The following is a 23,442-nucleotide window of genomic DNA, read 5'->3' as shown; positions in this document are numbered from 1 at the left end:
GAGCCAATGGATTTGCCACCAGCATCTACTGCAAAAAAACAGAGATCAGAACAATCTCTTACACAGACTCAGTTTCCACCAACCTAGTCTCATTAAAAACCCACCATTCAGCCAAATGCTGCAAGTAAAACGTATTGTGAGCGATCCAGATGACTACATCCGTGAGATAACAGAAATGGGGAAAAAATTGATTGCCCGGGGGTACAAGACACAAGAGGTAGAGGCAGCTACTAACAACGCTGATAACATACAGCATAACGTTTTACACAGAAAAAGGAGACCACTGACACACCACCATTAGTGTATGTATCTGAATTCTCCATCCAGAACACCAGGATTAAATCGATCATCAAGGAAAATTGGAGGACTTTGACCTGCGACCTTAGGGTTCAACATCTTTAAAAAAAAAAAAAAAGTACCAGTGTTTACCTACCAGAGGAGTAAGACATCTAGAGACCAACTCGTCTCTACCAGACCTCCTATCCATAAGCAGAGTACAACACGAATTGGTACATTTCCCTGCCTACACTGTACCAACTATGGGTTTGTCACCAAAGGCCGCACGATTAACCACCCACGCACAGGAGAAAAAAAATCAAACTTAGAAACTTGCCACATGTGACACCTCTAGCATAATTTACTATCAAATGCCCTTGTGGGCTGTATTACATTGGACAATCAAAGCGACCTGCCAAACCTCGATGGAAGGAACACAGATCATGCACCAGAAATCAGAATCCTAACTCAGCAGTAGCCAGACATTGCTATGAAAAGAAACACAACATCTCCCAGATAAGATTTCAAATTGTTGAAACAGTGACCAGATATAACCCCCATGAGACCATGACCGAAAAATTAGATCAAAGAGAAACGTACTGGATTGAACGACTTGGGACATTGACGCCCAATGGCATCAACACAGCGATCCACTCCATGCGTTCCAGTTGATCACCTGGTTTATGTATCAGCATTACATCCCGCTAACATTCTCTGATGGGAGTGTAGCACATAACTAACCGAGCAACATTTTCAATTTTTGACTTTCGATTGTTGGTGTTCTTCATGTGTATCTTATTTGATTTGACATTAACTATTCACCACTGTGGTGCATGCCCCCACCTGGTGCGCAATAACCATAGCCCGTTGGCTTGGATCAGATTCATATTCTTCAATAATCTGCGTGTCATTTTGCAACCTGTTCTCATTAGAAAGCAATACCTAATTATATGGTCTTAGCCCTATTAAGCTCATCACTCAGTCCCTATGAGGGCTGGATCTGTTGACTTACAATTGCTCAATTTTCCTGGGTATCAATGTGTACCTTATTGCTAATTTGTATACCATCACGTTTACTGTATATATATATTCACTTTTTTCATTACCAATGGGGATCTCTATGTTCGTACGTAGGTATATATCATTATTCTCTGTCTCACCCTAAGCCCTTGCCCCTTCATGGCACCTCTGTCCCCACAGAGGGACCGGGAAGCGAGGCGCCGAAGATGTCACTGCGCTGTCGAGCATGTGATGACATGACGCTTGGGGTAGTTAGGCCAACCATATAAACTGTTCCACTGGCACGCGCACAAGATGCCCTCTCTTGCGACCTGCCCACTCACAATTCTAGGTGAGTATGCGACCCGGCCCATGGGAATCATGCTTTAATTCCTGTTTTTGTCATGCAGCCCTTGCATCGGCCTTATCATAACAGTCGATCTCCTGTAGATACGTTATTTCACAGCTTCTGTGGACCGTGCTCCACGCAGCCCAGGTTAGCCATACTTCTATTTTTATACTTTATATATATATTCATACTTCTATATGGCTAGCCATACTTCTATTTTTTTAAATGCTTAAGTGCAACACGTGGAATCCATTTCATTACACCCACAGATACTAAGGTCCACCAGCAAAGGTACTGGGAACTTTTTGCTTCCTGAATCACGCATATGTGCACGTTATCCAGCTGACATATTATTTTGGTCTTATCACTGAATAGGCTAATGTTTTTTACTTTCTCTTTTCTTGTTCCCAATTGACATTTGCGGTATGTATGCACTTCTCTTTGAGTACTGTCATATGTATGTACACTTCATTCATTTGTTACAATGATATGTAAATGCACACTATGTTTGTAATTCATGTGTTATAATGAGTATGTGCTCAGCCCTGAAGATGGAATTCTTTCCGAAATGCATTGGCTAATGAGCCTACACTGCTGAGAATGCTGTTTACCTTTCCGAACCATTATTTAAAAAAATTCTGGTATTTCACCTAAAGCATTGAGGATAATTCTTCTAAATTTGATTTACACATGAAGAATATTCTGATTAGCTCAGTAGCGAAGAAGATATTTCCAATAAGTACAGCAGCTTTTATATAAGAGCACCTTGTGAGCGTCTGGTTTACTGAGTGGTTTCACTCAGTTTTTGGATTATTTGAACTTTGATCCCTGTGTCACAGGATCTTCTACACCAGTCAGCTCCTTTATACACTCTAATCTTATTAATTGGAATCGAGTATCAACTGGATTTTGATGAACTTCTGGTGGTTGTTCCCACCTTTCCCACTCAAACATGGAGCAGGTTGCCACTTTTGAAAGACTTGCAGTGCCTGAGAGATAGAGGTAGGTGGAGGCAGAGGAGGCAAGAATGACAGGGGTGTTAGTAGGGAGGGTGCAGGCAAGGGAGCCAGGATAGTGGATGATGGCAAGGTAGCCAGTGTGGGTGGGGCCGCAGGAGGCTAGAGGGCTCCAGAAGCGGTGGCAGTGGGTGGCCAGGGCAGCAGGGTGGAAGAGGCTGACGAGGTTGTCGGTGTAGTGAGAGTAGACAATGGACCCTGTACAGTTGAACATGACAAGGGGGAGGTGTGAGAGAGGTGGTGAGGATAGTAGGTGGCAAGGAGGCCAAGGTGGGCATAGTTGACAGGGGAGCCTGGGCGGCCAAAGAAGTAGGTGGCAAGGGAGCCAGTGAGGAGGAAAGAGGAAAGTTGATAAGGTGAGGAAGGAGCCTATCAAAAAGTAAGAGGTTGGGTTGAGGCCCTTGTACCAGGAGTACCATTTCGATAGACATTTATGATGGCCCTGGAGGTGGAAAAGGAGGCCAGAAGAGCCTCCCAGCGGGTGCCACCATTTATGTGTGAAGAAGAGTAAGGAAGAGAGTAAATAGTCCATATGGAGAGTCCATAGGTCTGGAGAAGGAACGACAAAGAGGATGTCGTGAGAGTCTCTCTGGCGGAAGCACTGACGTAGGTGTCAACAATAGGAGGGCCTGGGTTGGAGGCCCGTATGTTAGCGAGAGGTGAAGCGTAGGAGATGGAGAAGCATTTAGAGTAGATGGGGGAGATAGAAAGGGCCATAGTGAGGGGCACAGAGTGTGATACATCTGGTTACCAGGCAGAGCAGTTGAGGTACGTGGGAGGAGGTAGGCAAGGAGGGAGCAAGCGCACAGGGAGACGCAAACAGGATAGGGAAAAAACAATGAGAAATGACACGGGTAAGGGAACAGATAATAGACCAGACAGAGGGCAGAAAGGGGGTAACCATTCAGTACATTACCATGAAAAGCAGGGTGTGAACACACCTAAAAACGATTTTAAACAGCAGCAAAACAATCAGAATGTGAGCACAGCTAAATTCGATGTTTTAGCTAGGTCAAAACAATGTAGGATGTGCACCAGCTAAAAACAATGTAAACAGCAGCAAAACAATCTGGATGTGTGGACAGCAAAAGAAAATTTAAACCGCAGCAAAACAATCAGGATGCGAGCACAGCTAAATTTGATTTGTAAACTGCAGCAAAACAATGCAGGATGTGCACCAGCTAAATTCGATTTGTAAACTGCAGCAAAACAATGCAGGATGTGCACCAGCTAAATTCGATTTTTAAACTGCCGCAAAACAATGCAGGATGTGCACCAGCTAAATTCGATTTGTAAACTGCAGCAAAACAATGCAGGATGTGCACCAGCTAAAAACGACTTTAAACAGCAGCATGTGAGTACAGCTAAATATATAATATTTTTTTTTTCGGTGAACAGGTATAGCAGCACAACAGTACAGGGGTGTATGCAGTGGTAGTGAAAGTCCAGGAAGGAAGTAGGTATTATGGCCTGGTGCTTGGAAACATAAGAGAAGTGAAGAGGTGCCTTCTGAGATAGTTTATAGTGATTGTCATGAGAGGCTCAGGCACAAGGTCCGGAGGATGATGCAGGCAAGTATAGAAATAGTCAAAACTTACGTGATAGCTGAGGGGGGATCAAAAAGCCCAAGAGCGTCTAGATGAGGTACCAAGCCTCCAAGTGCATATTGATGGGTTGAGAAACATAGTGGGGCCCAGACAGGCACAGACAGGGCCTGATGCGGGCCTTTGTTTGGGCCGGCTTTTGGATTTTTGTATTTAAAAGAATGGGTCTACCACTCCTTCTTATTTATCTCTGTATTTAACACTTCAAGAAGAATTTGACCCTACTGAGAAGAGTCTTTTCCAAAGTCCTCCAGTTGTGAGTTGAAGGCAGGTGATCCAAGGGAGAGGCAAGCTCTGCTCCCTAACCATCCCCAGGGAATATTGGGGGTGACCTGCTGCTGAGAACAAGGGCCTATCTTATCCCTGATCCCCTAGATTGGGACTCACAGAAACTGAAGAAGCCAGGTTGCTAGTCTCCTGCGTTTCAACCATGTTCAAATGCATTCAAACCAACAGAACCTCATGCTACTCTTGCCACTTTTTTAAACTCTTTGGACTGCCTTGGCTGTGCCCTGGAACTAGTGCACCCACCACACCACGCCAGCTGATCTGTTCTTAACTCGAAAGAATTCAAACTGCTGTGTGCCTCCCTTCGAACCTGACTTGACGCTGCTCTAGATCACAGCAACTCACTGAATCCGAACCTGATTTAAACCGCTCGCACAGCACCAAGAAGCCTGTATCAGCAAGAACAGCGAAAAGATATTGACTGCTAGCTTTCCCCTGGTCCGTCCTTGGGCCCTAGAGAGTAGTTAGGTCACCCGTAATCCATTTTCTCGCACAAGAACATGTCATTTTACAAACATTGTGGTTAATAATTGTCTTTCATCCCTGTTTCATTACCCGGAGGGCTGCATCTTTCTATTATGGCATATTCTGTGTCCTTTCTACACGATGGGTTTTTGGAGTGTATTCTATTTAGTTGTTTTTGCATATGGTGTTTTTAATTAAAGTATATATATTTGTATAATATCTTGATAGGACATTCCTTTATTCTGGACATTTGTACTTTGCTGTTTGAGTTGCTATTGTTTCACATTCACACCCCTCTTGAGAGTATAGCCTGCCTTCGGCCAACATTTCTACAAAAGGCGAATGAGGTATATATATCATAAGTGTGCCTCTTTCACCTTTATGATTGGGACCAATCTTGTTTTGTAGAATTGTGAGGGCTGAGTAGGCGGTTAAACCACTGCTTATCCTTGTACTCCTGCGTGTCACAAATCATTTCATCACAAATAGGAATCAATGGTCCTATGAAACCATCCTTGGATTCACGAAGCTCCACCAGACATAAACAACACACACAAAGCTCCCCTCCCCTCCCCTCTTAACTCTAGGTCGAACTGACCAAAACACCTGCTTAACAAAAGCTGAGGTCGTCGACACATTTTGATACGTGGTGAGGGATGTGGTGTACGTGCACACCACTTTATTGTGTGCCTCAGTGTTGCAAATGAAAGAGATTACTTACCAAGTTTCAGGCGCTCTGTGTGGGTGCGTCTCCTTTTGCATTATGCTCCCAATATTTAATCAATTTCACTGAAACTGAAATCTCAAATGTAGCTTTCATAGAACACATATATCCAGGTAAAGACATCACTGAACTGTATTGTGTTCCGAGCTGGGTGAAAGGTAGCATGTTGGGGCTACAAAAACAACAGATTAAACAGAATACACAATTTTGATTTGCTTTTCCATTTCCGCTTCTCCTCATGTAAACCATTTTACCCCTCGTTTTACATTTCAGAGCCACTCAGTATGCATGCATGTTGCTTAGCTATTTATTAGAAAATAGAACTGACAAAGAGAAGGTGGTAAAGAAGCTCAAACAGGTGGAATCTAACATAAGCTCTGGGCGCAAACGTAAGTACTGTATGTTCTGCCACGCCTTGCTGTTTATAGAATTTAGTTCGCTTCAGTTTTGTCTACTTGTTTCCTCCCTATGCCGTGCTACTCTGTGACCTCTTCATATACACTATACACAATTCACATTGTGACCTCACAGCTGTGCCCTTTTCCCGTTTTGTCCTGCACCAACATAATCTCTGGGCCAAATGTATGTCTTTTTCCTTATACTCCACTTCCACGTGCCACAATTTCCCAAAGCAAGTGTGAACGTAGGCCTTGAATACTTCCCATTAAGAGCACAAGAATCTCACTGTAAAATAACACTTAATTCACAAACAACGATTTGGTCTGAATGTTATATTTCTATGGCATGTTTTAAGCAAGTGTAAGCACTTAGGATACAAACACTCAGCATAGAGGAAATGGAAAAAGAGGTTGATGAGGATCTTTAGTAAGTATGTATAGATGTTATGACTCTTCCACCCTGCCATTAAAGCAAAATAGATAGGTAAACTGTAAAACCTTTAACTGTAGGCATTATTTTGTCATTCAACACATTTTTGTGAATTTCTTTCATATTGACCTAATTTCAATTTGCCAGCCCACAATCCAGTACTCCCCACTTTTGGATTCCATTTACTTTCTTTTCTTGCTCCCTGTAACACACATGGTTCAAATGCTTGATCGTGGATATGGCCATAGTATGCTAAATGATGTTGATATTTCAGTATGTAGCAATTAAGTGCATATTGACTTTCTATGGCGAAATATAGGGTGTAGGGAGATTTCTGGGACAAGATAAAAAATTAGTACAGTATCGATCATGCATGCAGGGATCAAAATAGCTGTGAGCTATTTAACTTCTGCTTGTACCCTAGAAGGCCCTCTGGACACCAACAGCTACCAGGAGCTACTTGGCTGTCAGCTGCAGAGGCGAGTCCTGCCGCTGCAGCTGCTGCTGTTCCCTTCCCTGCTCTGGCCGCCATGGAAATGGGAAGAGGGCCTCCATACGAGCCCCGCCTCTCTATTGCATGGCAGCCATTTTGGTACAGTATTTCCCCTCCGTGAACGGGACGCCACAAGGAAAGAAAATACTTTCCAATTTAAAAAAAAAAAACATTAGCTCCCTCGTGGCATGCTACATGGGTGCTAATGGCAATATGCCCCTCAGTGGCTGGGCCCACACTTTGGGGCCCTTAACTTGGGCGGTGGGCCATTACCTACAGGGTGGGCATGTCACCTTGGGAAATATTGCCTCAGTAGGAGCAGCATAATAATAGATACTAGTGACTAGCTAAGGAGTCTCCTCCTCGCTCAAATGCAAATGATTTTTATATATAGCTTAACATTTGCTTGCCACCAAACATGCAAAAGAGGTTGCAATAAACTCTGCATCATTGCATGAAAGGCAAGAAAAGCAGATAGCACAAGCAGTGACAAATGCATTTTATAAGCCAGAAGACCCAATCCATTACAACATTTGTGAAATGTTTAGTAAAATAAGTTTAAAGTTTCATTCAAAGGAATGTTTTTGTGTGCCGTCGCACACAAAAGACATTTATGATTTTTCGGTATGAAAACCAATGGTTATGTTTAATGCACAAGGAAAGCCAGATGTATTGTTTCCTTAAAGGGAAGTGTAATGTTAAAATCACATGTAAAACGTGCATGATTTTGTTTGCAGCCATTTTCAATTCTTTTGCTCAAAACATCCCAAAGTTTACATTTATCCTTTTACTTGTACAGTAAGAAGCACTGCTTTTGATAATGTATGTAAAAAGTGAACACTCGTGCAAAATATGTGTATTTTCGTTTTTACAACACTTTGTTGCGTTACCTTGTACCCAAGTGCTCCAAGTCTTTGGCATATAACAAGGACATTTGGCGGGTACAAGGAGACAAAGTGATTTGTGCATGGCCATTAATTGTATTCATATGAAAAAGCTATGCTCAGAATGTGAGCACAAGTGTTAGTGATATGGTGTCATCGGGCCACTTGTCACGTGAACACAGCATGTAGGAAATAGGTTCTACTTGTATGCTATATGTAGACACCAATGAAACACAGTAACCAGTTCTGGTTCTAATGATTGTATGTTGTTTCTTCTCGTCATATAATGGCATTTCTCCTGTTTGTAAATGCTCACAATTTGATTAGATAACGGATCTCCCTTTCAGGGAGGTAAAGCAAATATCCCAGAATTGCACAATGTAGTCCTAAGAGGGGGTGCCTGCCTCAATTAAAGATACGTTGTCTGTCTGTCAAGATATCTTGTTGACTCAAAAGTGTCCACCGTCTTGTGTCAAGAAAACCCTACTTCTGTCCCTTACTCTAGAAACGAAAGAATAAGGCAGTTCTGTCCTGGCCTCGGGAGATGGTCTCCCTTCTCCTGACCAATATCCTGGGGGACTTGCTCTTTTCCCCGGTCTTTGTGGACCTTCCTGCCAGCCCGGATTAGCAGGAGAATGACTCCCTTCTCCTGGTATCCTGTTATCAGTTCCAGACGCAGCACACATAATCGGGGGGAATGGCTCCCTAAAGTTCCACACAATACTTTCTTGCTGGGCCAGGAGAATGTCTTCCTCCTCCTGACCAACAGCCCATGGGAATGGCTCCCTTCCCCATGCCTTGTGGACCTTCCTGCTGGTCCGGGTTACCAGGAGAATGACTCCCTTCTCCTGGTATCTTATTATCAGTACCTTACAACCAGGGGGAATGACTCCCTTCCCCTGGTCTTCCTTCTCCTTAGGCTTCACACCTACAACACCACTCTGTTAGGAGAGTCTGTGACCCTGGCTTTTCTTCTTCTTTGACCTGGCCCACTTGGTTCACTTTCCTGCCAAGTATTGTCATTAGGAAGATGACTTGTATCACTCTCTCCACCACTACAATGAAGAGGAGGTTTATAGGCTTTCTGCCCGTGCCAATATCTGCATGCATCCTCTTGGTAAGCCGCCCCGCGTCCCCTCCGGTTCTCCTGTGCAACCCTCTAACTAGTTGAGGGTTTGGGCATGTCGCTGGGGCTTCCTGGGATGGTGGGTGTTCCGTTCGGCTTCTCCGGAACGTCCACCATCCCTTTTCCCTGCTGCTTTGCAATTGCATTCTTGGCTGCCTTCTGCTTTCCGTCTTTCTCTCAGCACGGTTGTACACCAGTCTGCTCCTGAAGACCTTCTGATCATCTGATGTGGCGGACTGCCAGCAACCTTGAAGTTCTCTCCCTCTGCATCAGCGACGCAGAATTGAATCTCCCACGTTCAGTACGCATCACACCTGCTGTCCTCCGCAGCTGCCTGAAAGACAATGTTTAGACCATTGTTGCTTTTTATACAATGTTGCCAGCTGTGTCTGCGGCCATTGTATAAGTCCTTTGTTTCTTTCACATGTTTTATCTTTATTATTCTGCATGGCAAACTCATCGAAGTACGTGGATTACTTAGGTTCCTGTTGTTCTTCTTCGTCCCAGTACTTTCCAGAACCTTAACACACTTTGCCTTAGAACAGTACATAGGTTTACTCTCTACAAAGCGGTTAGCAGAGGAAGGAGAGGCTAGAATATGTTGGGGTGTGATGTTCTCATAAGGGATATTCCCCAGATGGTCGTCCTTATACCTAGAGGGGGGGGGTCTCTGCCCATGAGACACCTCCCACATTATGCCATCCCCAGGGGGACTATCGGATAGCAGCCTCACCTCCCTGGCCTCATGTGAAAAGCCTCCCTGTAGTGGAGAAGTGGCAACATCTAATGATTCATAGCATATCCTTCCCCTAATGCTGTTGGCTTCCCCATCTCCTTCCATAGGTAAACGGGAGAGGAAATCCACATTCCCCTGCTCTTTCCCCTTCCTGTGTTTTACACAAAAACAGAAGGGCTGTAAATCCAAGAACCAGTGCATGATCCTAGGATTTGTATCCTTTTGGAGACTAAGCCATGTGACTGGTGAATGGTCAGTGATGAGCCTAGTTTTTATCCCTGTTAGATAGTATTTTAGGTATCCTAAGATTACTTTAGCGCCAGTGCCTCTAATTCGATGGTGGCATAACTTCTTTCTTGAGGAAATAACTTGTATCCCCACCTTAGAGGCGTCAGTCTGAAGGATGAATTCTTTATTAAAATTGGGGACTTTTAAGACTGGGTCACTAGATAGCATTGCCTTGAAGGTGTTTAAACTGGCTTGATCCTCTCTCTGCCAACGTAATTTGTGGTGCTCTGCATTGTAACTTATCGGTTAAACCGGAGGTGATGGCGGAGTAATTGGAGATAAACCTCCTGTAATATCCGTTAAGTCCAAAAAAGGCCCTTAGGTGACTCTTGGTTTTTGGAGCCGGCGTTTCCTGGCCAGCATGGAACATTTCTAACTGGGGTTGGACTAACCCATTCCCCACAAGTAATCCCAAGTATTTCACTACTGTCTGGGCTAAGTGCCATTTCTTGGGGTAGGCTGTGAGGCCGGCGCGTCTCTGGGCTCTAGTGATTTCTTCCCAGGACTGACTATGAATGACTATATCATCCAGATATGCGCTGCAAAAGCTGGAATATGGTGGCAAAATCTGGTCCATTAATTGTTGGAAAATAGCGGAAGCGCCATGGAGCCCAAATGGCAGGACTTTCAAATGAAATAGTCCTCTAGGGGTGGGGAATGCAATCTTTTCTTTGTCTTTGGGATTCAAAGGCACCTTCCAATAGCCCTTGGTAGGATCCATTGTGGCGAGGTATACTGCTCCCCCCAGGAGATCAATAGGGTTGTCTATTGTGGCATTGGATAATTTTCGAACTGGAATATAGCTTTACGCTTTCTAAAGTCTATACAAAACCTTGAGGTTTGATCTAGTTTTGCCACAAGCACTATTTGTTAAGACCACAGACTTTGAGATGCTTCAAAAATATCTGCGGCCAACATTTTCTCCACTTCTTGAAGGACTATTTCCTTTCTTACCTCTGGGATCCGATAGGGCTTTAGCTTGATGATTTTTCCAGGGGGGAGTGCAGATGTGATGTTGGATTCCTTTCACTCTCCCGGGCTCACAGCTAAAGTCATCCAGGAATTGGGCCAAAAGATCTTGGGTGTCTTGCTGTTGCTGTGGTGGAATGTCAGGGGGTACTAAATTGGTTCCTTCTGTCTCTTCTGACAATAAACTGGCCATGACCAGGAAGATTCAACTGGGTCCTCTTGCCACTCCTTCAAGAGGTGAACTTGGTATATTTGGGTCTTATTTCGTCTATCGGGTTGGGCAAGTCCATAGTTACAGGGGCCAGCTCTCTATAGAATTTCATAAGGGCCATGCCAGCGGGACAGTATTGTGTGTTCTGAAGTGGGTAGAAGTACCAATACCTTCTATCTAACAGAACATGACTGGGGTATTGCCTTTTTATCATCTTGGGCTTTTTGATTTTCCTGTTCTTTAACTCGATGGGAATGTACTATATCTCTTAACATGGTCATATGTTGTTTAATCCGCTGTGCGGTTCTAGACACAATGGCTTCTTCCCGTTCCTGCCATGTCCTCCTCAAGATGTCTTGGACGTCTCTTGTATTGCGTCCATATTATATGATATGATAGGTTACTTCTAATGTGCTTAATACCCAGAGATTTCCAAGCGCGGACCCGGGGATCGAACCTGTGGTGCTCTGTGTCGTCTTGCTTTCAAGGCGAACACATTGCCCCTGAGCTATCCTCCCGAGACAAAGAGGAGCTCAAATGGAGAGAACCCCAGGGAAGCTTGGGGGGCCTATCTTATGGCTCAGAGCGGCGCGCCTGAAGCTGAGGCAAGCGGAACGCAATTGTCGCTCTGCATATAACTGAGGAAAAGCTGGCCTATCATCAACTTACCAGATTCACTCATCACTGGACAGCTTGTTGCTGGCTAAATATTGGTCTATCTCTCTCCTCCCATCTCTGATGAAACTCTTGGAATCTCTGGTGTCGCCTCTTCTCTCCTCCTTTTTGGAATCTTCTTCTTTTTTTGACCCCTTTCAGTCAGGCTTTCATCCAGGTCGTGGGACAGAGAGTGTCCTGGTATTGGTGGTCGACGATCTTACCATGCTTATTGACCGGGTGGAGTGGGCACGCTGATATTGTTAGATCTATCAGCGGCTTTCGACACTGTCGACCACTCCATACTTGTGTCTTGCATGGCATCAACAGGCCTCTCTGGCCCAGTCCTAGCATGGTTCTCATCTTTTTTTGTCCAACAGGGGTCAATCTCTCTCCCTTCCTCCCTTTTCATCGTTTGCCTGTTCACTCTCTTGTGGTGTTCCTCAGGGCTCTGCCCTGTCCCCAATAATACTTAACATATTGATTCGTCTCATCTGCTCTCACGGCTTTCAGTGCAACTCCTATGCCGATGACGCCCAAATCCTGGTCCGTCTAGATCTTGACCAGGCTGGGATGTCCTTGCAGGGTTCCTAGTGATAGTTTTGAATGGCATAGTTTCGAATGGCAAAGTTTTTTTTTTAAAATGCATCGAAAAAATGCTTTTTTAAAAATGTCTTTTTTATGTGGGGGTCCCCCAAACCCCTGTTTTTTTAACCACTTATAAACCATTATAGTTAATAAAAAAAAAAGTACTTACAAAAAAATGCATTTTTTCGATGCATTCTTTTCGAAACTATGACATTCGAAACTATGCATTCGAAAAAATGCCTGGATACCTCCTCGCAGTTATGTGAGTGCCTGATGGCCGCGAGAGGCTGGGTGAGCAGCAATTGGCTGAAACTAAATGGGGATAAAATGGAGATCCTGGTGGTGGGTTCTCCTCCTGATTTTTCCCTTTGGTCTCTCTCTTTCTGGCCCACTACTTTCGGGGGTCTTACCTTCTCCTGTGTCAGTGGTTAAGAACTTGGGGGTCCATCTTACTTTGTCCCTATCTATGATGGCTCAGGTTAACGCAGTATGTAAGTCAGGTCACTTCCTACTGCATGTACTTCGTGGGGTATTGCCCTACCTTTCCATCCATCTTTGCCCTCAGGTTGTCGTTGCAGTTGTCATCTGTTGAATCGACTACTGCAATGCCTTGTTCCTGGCTCAGCTGTTGGGTGTGATTCTCCGGCTGCAACGTCTCCAGAACCTGGCTGCTAGGGTGTCCACTTTTACTCCTTATAGGGCCCATATCCGTCTGGTTCCTCGTGCCCTCCACTGGCTCCCAGTGGCAAAAAGGATAGAATTCAAATCCTTGTGTATGGTGTATAAAACATATTATCATCAAGTGGCTGATTATTTGCAGGACAGAAGTAAGCCCTATGTGCCAGGGGGCTCCCTTCGATCAGGTGATGCACTGCTTGTTGCCATTCCCAAGTTTTGTCGTCTAAGAATTGGGGTACGTTCTTTTTCTGTCTCGGCTGTCATACTTTGGAATAGCCTCTGGTTGGTCTTGATATACTGTGTTCCTCCTCGTGCCATGATGCCTTTGGGTATCCGTGCGCGTTATAAGTATTATTAACATAAGATAATGGCAAATAGTGCCAAAGAAGTCATCATATTCCTATTATCGTCGTCGGCCTCTGCCAATTTCTTCAAGGCGCTTTTCAGAGTCGTATTAAAGCGTTCAACCAACCCATCCATCTGAGGGTGATGGATAGAGGTTATCAAGATTTTAATCTGCAGAATCTGTTTTACTTTCGCTATGATCTTAGTCCTAAATGTGGTCCCCTGGTCTGTTAAAATTTCTTTCAGGAAGCTCACCCGTAATAGAAAAGGGATCATGTGTTTTAAGATCTGCTGAGATGCATTATTCCTCAATGGGAAGGCCTCCGGGTAACATGTGGCATAGTCAAGAATAAATAAACTTTACCTATTCCCAAGTTTAGATGGGTCCAATGGGCCTATTATATCCACCCTTATCCGAAAAGGGAACCTCTATTATAGGCAAAGGTTGTAATAGAGCTGGAGGAGGATTGTGTTCGGGGTGGTCTTTTTACAGGGAGAGGTTGTAGCGACAAAGTTCTTAACGTCTGCATACACGCCTGGCTACTAAAACCAGCTCACAACCTGTCCCTCTGTTTTTGTCATCCCCAATGCCCTGAAGTTAGGTGGGAATTTGCAACTTCTAAGGCTACCCTTCGTTGGCTTCTCAGAACCACTATTTGGGTTCAAGGGGTTCCCACATTAGTGGTATCTCCCCGACAAAATAACCCTTGTTTTATAAAAAAAGAATGGACCAGCTTTACTTCTGCCTTCATTCTTTGGGACTACTTTAGGGAAAGCTTCGGCCAGAATGGGGTCATTGCGTTGTGCGAACGCTATATCGGGAATTATCTCGGGCACACTTTCTTCTGTACAGGCCGTTGGTATTTGTATTGTAGGGGGCAGGACTTTATCAGCTTCTCCAAAGCCTTTGGTTACTCTTTCCATCAGATCTTACTCTTGGATTTCTACAGGTTTGGGAAATAGATCATTTTCTAAAATCCCCTGGGTGATTTTCCCCTCTGTCTTTACATGGTAAGAACTTTGACATCACCCCGGTAGTCTGTGTCCACCACCCCGGCCATCACATCCAGACCGTGTTTCCAAGCGAGACCTGACTTGGACACCAATCAGATGTATGTACCCTTGGTGGGCTCATACTCTGAGTTAGCTTTCTCCAGGCTCTACTGTAACATCGCAGCTACTGGAGAGGTCAACACCTACAGACTCACTGGTAGGTACAAAGGGGTTGAAGGCTTGGTTACTGAGCTTGGAAAATGTTAGGGTATCAACTAGATCAGATCCCACTTTGAGACCATATGTACAGGTGCAGAAGGAGACTGACACAAAGGTGGCATGTTTGGGGTTACAGACTTTTATTAAAGAAGAAAGAAAGAGAACACCTGTCTATCCCTATTACTAAGAGGGGGGGTTTCTTGGCTCAACTAAAGATAAGGAGCCTCATTACAAGTTGGGCAGTATTCTGGCGGTATATTCACCGGAATACCGCCCAACTGAATTAACATTACTGCCACTTTATCCGGAGGAATTGATGGCGTATTACAAGTGGCGGTGTAAATCCCATTTTTTTTACAAATTTATAGGACTCTGTGGGGCTTCTTTGGTGGAATTACTGTGGCGGTAATTACGCTGTGGTAATTACACCGATTTAGCCGATTTTTCAACAGCTAGTTGGAGGATTTACCCTCAGCATGTCGCTGGAGGAAAATCCTCCACTCCAGGACCATACTCGCAGTATGGCAGAGAGGGAATATTGGCAGTAATTCAGTTACCACCAATGTTTTCCCACTCTGCCATACCTGTAATGAGGCCCAAGGTGTCTGTCAGGATGTCTTGTCAACTAAAAGTGTCCACTGTCCTGTGTCAAGAAAACCCTACTTCTGTCCCTTAAACTAGAAACTAAAGAATAAGGTAGTTCTGTTCTGGACCCAGGAGACTGACTCCCTTCTCCTAGGTTATGGTTCCCAGTTAGTTGAAACAGTTCACAAATCTTAGAGCCGTCTTGTGTCTCACATGTTGTCAGGGGGAATGGCTCCCTTCCCCTGATAGCAGAGTTTCATACATTACTTTCTTGGTGGGTCAGGAAAATGCCTCCCTTCTCCTGACCAATAGCCCAGGGCAATGTCTTCCTTCCCTGGGCTTTGTGGACCTGCCTACCGGTCTGGGTTACCAGGAGATTGACTCCATTCTCCTGGTCTCTCGTTATCAGCTACAGTCTTAGCTTACATTGTCAGAGGGAATGGCTTGCTTCCCCTAATAGTAAAGTTCCACACAATACTTTCTTGGTGGGCAAGGACAATGTCTCCCTTCTCCTGCTATTTTATTATCAGTTCCTTACAACCAGGGGGAATGAATCCCTTCACCTTGTGTATAGGCACGTTATAAATGTCATATCATATCATATCATATCATACCTGGTCTTCATTCTCCTTAGGCTTCACACCTACAACACACCACTCTAAGTGTTAGGATGGTCTGCAACGCTGGCTTCTCTTCTTCTTTGAGCTGGCCCACTTGGTTTGCTTCCCTGCCAAGTACTGTCACGAGGAAGATGACTCGTATCACGTTCTTGCTTTGGGTCCCAGACCCTGGTTTCTCTTGTTCTTTGAACTGGCCCGCTTGGTTCAATACCGTGCCAAGTACTGCCACGCAGAAGATGACTTGTATCTCATTTAGTGTGTTTATCCCTGCCACTATTGTGAGGGGCTCTCCCTCTCAAGTTCTCTTTATGGTACTTGGAGTCCTTGCCCATTCCATGGTGATCAACAGGCTTCGTTCCACCATGGCAATATGGAGGAGAAGGTTAATAGGCTTTCTGCCCCTGCCGTGCCACACAAGCGTTATGGTTGCAAAGGGGCCTAGGGATATCTGCATATCTGCATGCGCCTTCTTGGTAAGCCGCCTGCGTCCACCTCCGGTTCTCTCGTTCCAACTTTTACCTTGTTGAGGGATTTGGCGTGTCGCTGGGTATTCCTGGGATGGCAGGCATTCTGTTCGGCTTCTCCAGCGTCTTTCTTTCCCTGCGGCTCTGCGCCAGCATTCCTGGCTGCCGTCTGCTTTCCTTCTTCCACTCGACATGGCTGTGCACCAGTCCGATTCTGCAGACCTCCCGATCATCAGACGCAGCGCACTGCCAGCGTCCTTTAAGTTCTCTCACTCCGGATCAGCGACACAGGATTGAATCTCCCGCGTTCGGTGCACAGCACACCTACCATCCTCTGCCGCTGTCCAAGACGCAATCTTTAGCCATCATCGATTTTTATACAATGTTGCCAGCCGTGTCTGGGCCCATTGTATAAGTCCTTTGTCTCTTTCACATGTTTTATCTTTATTGTTCCACGGGGCATACTCATCCCAGTACTTGGATTACTTAGGTTCCTGTTGTTCTTCTTCATCCCAGTACTATCCAGAACCTTGAAGTACTCTCTTATATTTGGTGCCAGATTTTATAAATTCATGTTTGCCAGAGAAACTGATATATATTAAGGATGTATATGCCGTCTTCCTCAGGGCAAAAATAAGGGTGTTAGCTTGCTCCTTACACTACACTCCTCCCTCTTCGAAACTTGAAGACCACTTTTGTATAACCAGAGGTATTTTATTGTAGTCACTGGATTAAATGGATTCTGACCTCCTAGAAATCTAGGCCACAGATAAGTGTAAACGATCAATGGAAAATAGATATCCTGCTGCAAAATGTGTTTTCAGAATTATTATTGGATTGAGAATTAGAGGCCATTAGTTATTCGGTATGTATTTTCGACATGCTTGAACCTTCAAAATGTGTAATTATTTCCTTGCAAATCTCTGAGTATCTTCCTAGTCCCTCAACATTTATTAAATTGTACCAGGGCCATAATGCTTCCAAAACTGAGAATTTACTAGAAACGGTCTAAATCAGATTTCTGCACCCGCCCTCCTGAAGATTTGTGCTATTTAGTATTTTTATGTTGTTTTCTTCAGTGAATAGGTAGTGTATCAAGTGTATGCATGTTGGAGAGTGCAGGTATCTTGTAAAATATTTTGATGGTGTGAACATTATATCCCTCAGTAATTTCATTTTTGCACTATTTTAAAATCATGTGAGTTGGCTCATTTTAGGCATAATGAAATGCATATCTTTCTAAATGCATTTTAATTTTCTCAAAATGCAAGTTTTACTATATTGTATTAGACAAACGGAAAACATTATAACCTTTGAACACTACATGTTCTTGAAATTTGGTACAAGTAGTGTTTAAGTGGGCCCGAGTAAGTTCAAAATATTACTCATGTTCGTTTAGAAACCTATCGAAGTGTAATAAGTACAAAAACACACAATTGGAAAGCAGGTAGTGTTTGTTATTGACCTCGCACAGAGTCTAAAAAAGCATCTTGCAGCCCCTATGTAGCATCAGGTTTATGCCGTGATTTCAGTGCTGCTCTTTGGTTTACTGGCTGGTATACAATGTGACAACTACACAATATGTTATCAAGACTTAAACAGTGGTATGCCAAATAATACACCAATAAATGTTTGAGCAATACAGAGAATAATTAAATACAGTGAGGGCTGTTCAAAAAAGCCAATTTCGTGTTTAAGGCAGTGAGTTAAGTGATCCTATTACATTTAGTTTACGCTCGTTTGCTCATATTTGTACACTTTCTCACCAGATTTTGACATTTGTAAAACATAATAGCAAAATTAATTTTATTCACAATTGTCAAATAATGAAAAGCACTCCTAGCTGTGAACAATAATGTGGAATCTGTTGGTCAAAATGCGGTTGCCCATACCTTGTTGAATGCCCACTCAAGCAATTGGGAACGATATCAATCACGCTGTGAATAAGCTGCACGGTTTGAATTATTGATGACCTTGTAATTTCTAAGGTCCAGTTAAGTGAAATGAAAGTATCAGTCTTCAAGAAACTCATTTTCCCTTCTTGAGCCTTTTCCATTAAGGATCTGAAATGCACACACCTCCTTTCATGAATCACCTTGCATACTGCATCAAAGCGGCTCCCCACAGGATCCACGCATCCCATTGCAAGTGCGTCCTAAGGGTCGCTATTCTCGGATTTTCGCAGTCTTTTACTAGAGTTCTTGATGCCCCTTCACTGATTACCTGCCTCCTCCACCTACCTGGCCACATTGCCTGCAGATGCATAATGTTGGATATCATTGATAGAAATCGACCAATGGAAAGTGGCTGGAGGTCTAGTACTGCCCCTTATTGATTTGGAATCTCTCAATCAAACTATCTGAAGCTCCCTGCTACTAAGAGCAACTCTATGCGGATCTCATTTCACTCACCAGTGTCTCACATTGTTAGATTTGTGAGTCCTGCTGATTGTCCTGTCATTTTTTCTTTTATTGTCAAGGGGCTTGGGAGGATAGCTCAGCTGCAACGTGCTCGCCTTGGAAGCTAGACGACATGAAGCAACACAGGTTCGATCCCGGGTCCACGCTTAGAAACCTCTGGGTATTAAGCGCGTTAAAATAACATATATCATATCATATGGGGTTGTTCTCTTCACTTGGGATTTCCCCGGCTGCCGCCTCTTCATCTTCCTCCCTCACATGACACAGTATCACTTGGGTTAGCAATCTCCTACCTCTTTGGCCCTTCTGGATGCACAGACCTGAGCCATCGGGGGAAACTCAAATGTCCAAGACTGGTACGAGAAACTCCCAACAATATTTTTTCACAGGGTACTTGATGCTCCAAATGACCGGCCACAGAACATGTCAAACGTACTCTGTGCTCCAAAATTCACGGACATCAGTAGAAAACGCAGGGAAATGTATGGGTATGGGTATGGGTATGGGTCAAGGGTGGTCTATCATCAACGTCCCAAGTGTGCCTTCCATGGTGGAGCCATATGGTTATGGCAGAGTACTGAGAGGAGAGTGGCACTGACCAAATGCCAAGTCACTGCCAAGTCACTGAGGTGAGTTATGTATTCCTTTAATCTTAAAATGGTGCTAAGCTGCATCTCACACTGTTGATTTGGAATCGCTGTGAGAAATTTTTGTTTATACTGCTGCTGACATGTAGCACTGAAGGGCAACCTCTGGGTATGGCGAGATGGTGCAGAGATGTTCACAAAACTACAGTCCTTATGCGATGCCGTAGAACGGAAAAGAGAAGGCATCCACTGCTCATTTCGGGATTACCAAACAGGCAAAGTAGGCGTCGCCCTATGGGCCTCACTCCTTTTAGGGACCCCGCGACAATGGATCAAAATAATATTGATTTGACCTTGAAAGAAAATTATAATCAAGCTTTCTTAAAAAGATAGAAAAAAATGAATCAACTCAAAGAAACTAAATCTTTACATTAAAGACTATACCCATTAACAACTTAAAGTACATAAACCAGAGACATCAGATTCACATAAGCTTGTTTCTTTAAAGCTCATCTTCTGGCAGCTGTCAGTTTGTAAAAATATTGTGTGCAAACTACATGTGTGAATACGTTTAAGGTACAGTAGTGATGTTCATCTCCATCTAGCCGTCGACGTGCACACTACTTAGTTCAATGTTATCCCGCTAGAGCACTGCTCATGCACGATAAACCTCCAGATGAAACTCTGAGTGTGTCGCGAGAGTTCCCGCTGACTCCAGACCCTAGTAAAATGTTCGCAAGTAGAAGCTTCGAGAAAACCGACGAGTATAGATACCCGACGCCTACTTTACTGTAAGTTAGCTTTTCTAAGTTATAACGAAGTTTGATTAACTTCACCATCTAATTTAACAGAACAAATCTATCTTGTCCGGGCACTTTTGCAAATTTTTGGCTGAGACTTAAGAATTCTTTCATTTTCTCAAAAAACCTTAAATATTGTTTGTCGTTGCCTTTTTGTAGACCCACAATGTTGGTCAAATTAAAAACATATTAGATAATTTGCGAGTGGGCCCCTGAAATTTTGACTGCCTAGGGGCATCTGCAGGGTCTAATCTGGCACTGACACACTGGCGTAAAGGGGGGCCTGCCACCACATGTCCTGCGAGTGGGGGCCTGCTTGTTTTTCTTTTTGTAATCACTGCCTTCATAAAGAAATTATTTCCATTATGGTTCGGTCCTTAACGGAAATTATTTCTTTATGAAGTCGGAGTGGTTTAAAAATAAAACATTTATTTTATTTAGTAAAAGGGCTCCCCTCAAACCCATGACATGTGCGTGTTTGAGTGTATGGTGAAAGGGTGCACACTTGTGTACAGGCGTGTTGTGAATGCAATATCATATCATATATCATGTATGGGTGGCTGCCTGGGTGTGCCTGAATGATGAAAGGGTGCACACGTAAATGTATAGATGGCTGCCTGTGTGAGTGTATGGTGAAAGGGTGCACACTTAAATGTATAGGTTGCAGCCTGTGTGAGTATATGGTGAAAGTGCACACTTAAATGTATGGGTGGCTACGTGGATGTGTGTGTGCCTGTATGGTGTAAGGGTGCACACTAACATGAATGGTGACTGCCCGGGTCTGCCTGTACAGTGAATGAAAGGGTACACACTTAAGTGTATGGGTGGCTGGGTGTGCATGTGTGTATGGTGAATGGTGTGTGTGCGCTTGTGTTCAGGGGCGCAATGAAACCTACATTTCGGGACGGAGGTGCTAACCTTTCAATTGTTGGGAGACGTGCTAACTTCACTAGCCCTGGGGGAGGGGCATTCTTATTTGTGTGGGGGCATCTAACTTCTTTATGCATTCTAATGAGACTATTCTAGTGCAGCTTCAATGTTACAAGCAGTTAACTCTCTCTCTGTTAAGTCAGAAACCCCAGGTACCGTTTAACATCTGTGTCCTGTTCTGTCTGGCAATGGCTCTGTAGGTGAGCCAGGTTGAGTCAACATAGCCCAACATTTCAGGGGTGGGGGTGGGGGGAGGGCTGAAGCCCAGTCAGCTTAATGGTGTTGCACCACTACTTGTGTTTAATCTCTTGGTTACTTATTGATGATCTTCATTACTCATAGCCCTATTCTTCCTCGTCCCAGTACTTGTGTATGAGGCACTTTAACTCATACACAAGTACTAGGATGAGGTAGAGGGATATGGAGGTAATGCCTGGCTTAGTTAGCTGTAATCTTCATTACTCCTAGTCCCACTCTTCCTCATCCCAGTACTTACCTATGAGGCAAGGAGGGACATGCAACTAATTCTGGGCTGAGACACTGATTTGGGAGGTTGGGTCAGGGGGGTGGGAGCGAGGAGGATGTGGGGGGGGCATTGTGTGGTGGGGTGGGGATTGTATGATAAATCCTAATGGTCATTCATGTCCAGGGTATACAGGCAGGATATGTGGTATTCGTGGCTAGAGAGGCATTTTGGTGCAGCCAGTCTAGTCATTTCTTAGTTTGGCTTGACTTTTTTTTTAACTGGACATCTCTGATAAAGCAGTCCTGCTAAGTTTAATTACCTGGCTAGACTGGCATTTGGGTGCTGCCAGTCTAGCCGTTTCTTTCTGCTGCATTGTATATTTTTCTGGGCATCTGTGATACAATAACTATGATAAGAGTTATTGCTTCTACTGGCATTTTGGTGCAGCCAGTCTAGGTATGCCTAAATGTGGCCTTTCATGCTTTACTGTAATATGTTATTATGTGCTGGACTAGTCTACATTGTGCAGCCAGTTGGACATGTTTTCATTGTGGCATGGCATTTTTATTAGCAATAATACATATATATATATTGGACCATGTCGGGTACGGCACCTGAGATGTACCCTATTTGGCATTTTCGCACATGTCGTCTCAGGAAATGTAATCAGAAACAAGTAATATGAACAAAAATTGTTTTTAATAATAGTTTTGCCCTTGGTTGAGTTCTTTTTTTATAGGTCTTTGAGGAAGGGGTCCTCGTGACAACCTGTGCCCGATATTCTGTAGGTGTTTCATGCACCCGGGGGACAGTATATTGTAGAGAGGAGGTTGCCCTCACACTAGGTTTCTTTTTGAGGTACAGAAAAAATAGATTTAAAAGCACATGTTATAGTTGCTGCAGCATGTGTATACTGTGATGGCAAGTGGAAACACATCAAATGTATTTTGTCCTATGTCATCAAGTATGAGTGATTAAAAAAGGTGTGCTGGCAGTACTGCCTGTGCTTGATCAGGGGCACCACGGGCAAGTGACCGAGCTAACTCGGTTTTGTAGAAGCCCCTTTTGTACTAAACCAGAGTCCAGAGTTCTATTTGTTCTCTGCTAATAGTATCATGGAGGGTGACATTCATTGTACTGGACTCCTATAACATTGACAGCACAGCAGACGAGGTTCTCATGGCCCAAAAGTGTAGCACTGGGATAAGCAATACTTACGCTTGCTGGACGCTTACAGCAATTATATGGTACTATGGAAATAGGCCAACCTTGCTGACTTCTATAAAACTGACCGGGCACTTCTGGGAGAAAGCAGACACCTCTCAAGTGCCAAAACACTGGTGAGCTGCTGCTGGAATAAGTTTTACACTGTTGAAGTCACATACCACATACTGGGCCTTGCTCCTCCTTTTAGCGGTCTTTATTTTGAATTAATCTTGATTTGTCAAACTGGGGGTGCAGTGTATTATAAAGACACAACCTCATTAAATTTAGTTAAAAATGATAGCACCAGCCAGCAAACAACTGTTTATTAAATGTTCTGATTGTGCTTTGGTTTATTATAAAAATGTTCACAACTAAACACAGACCCAATACGCATTTAAATACAATTTACAAAACACATACAAAAACTTAACAGCAATTGAGTCCTAATTCATAACACATGATAATTAATAAAAATGTAATACATTATACAGACTAAAACTAACAAAAGTTAAAACCTCTATGGATAAGAAAATTTGCTGAGCTCTGAGAATTCTTTCCCAGAAATCTTTCATCCACAAACTTGCATCATTATGGACAAATTTGAGTAACAATTGATTCAGCTTAGCGGATA

General features: G+C 43.8%; 1 protein-coding gene across 1 annotated transcript in view; it reads left to right on the top strand.

Moving 5' to 3' along the window:
* The window catches only part of PEX11A (peroxisomal biogenesis factor 11 alpha), a 158,444-nt gene that overhangs the window by 75,640 nt on the left and 59,362 nt on the right, over positions 1–23,442 (top strand). Inside the window, exon 2 of the mRNA XM_069624315.1 lies at positions 5,995–6,110. Within this exon, the coding sequence (XP_069480416.1) occupies positions 5,995–6,110 (116 nt within the window). The remainder of the gene's footprint in view (positions 1–5,994; positions 6,111–23,442) is intronic.

This window comes from Ambystoma mexicanum, chromosome 11 (genome assembly GCF_040938575.1).
Source record: "Ambystoma mexicanum isolate Mex_15411 chromosome 11, UKY_AmexF1_1, whole genome shotgun sequence".
In the NCBI taxonomy this organism is placed as follows: Eukaryota; Metazoa; Chordata; class Amphibia; order Caudata; family Ambystomatidae; genus Ambystoma; species Ambystoma mexicanum.
The sequence above is the reverse complement of the archived record's forward strand: the minus strand, read 5'-3'. Positions and strand labels throughout refer to the sequence as shown.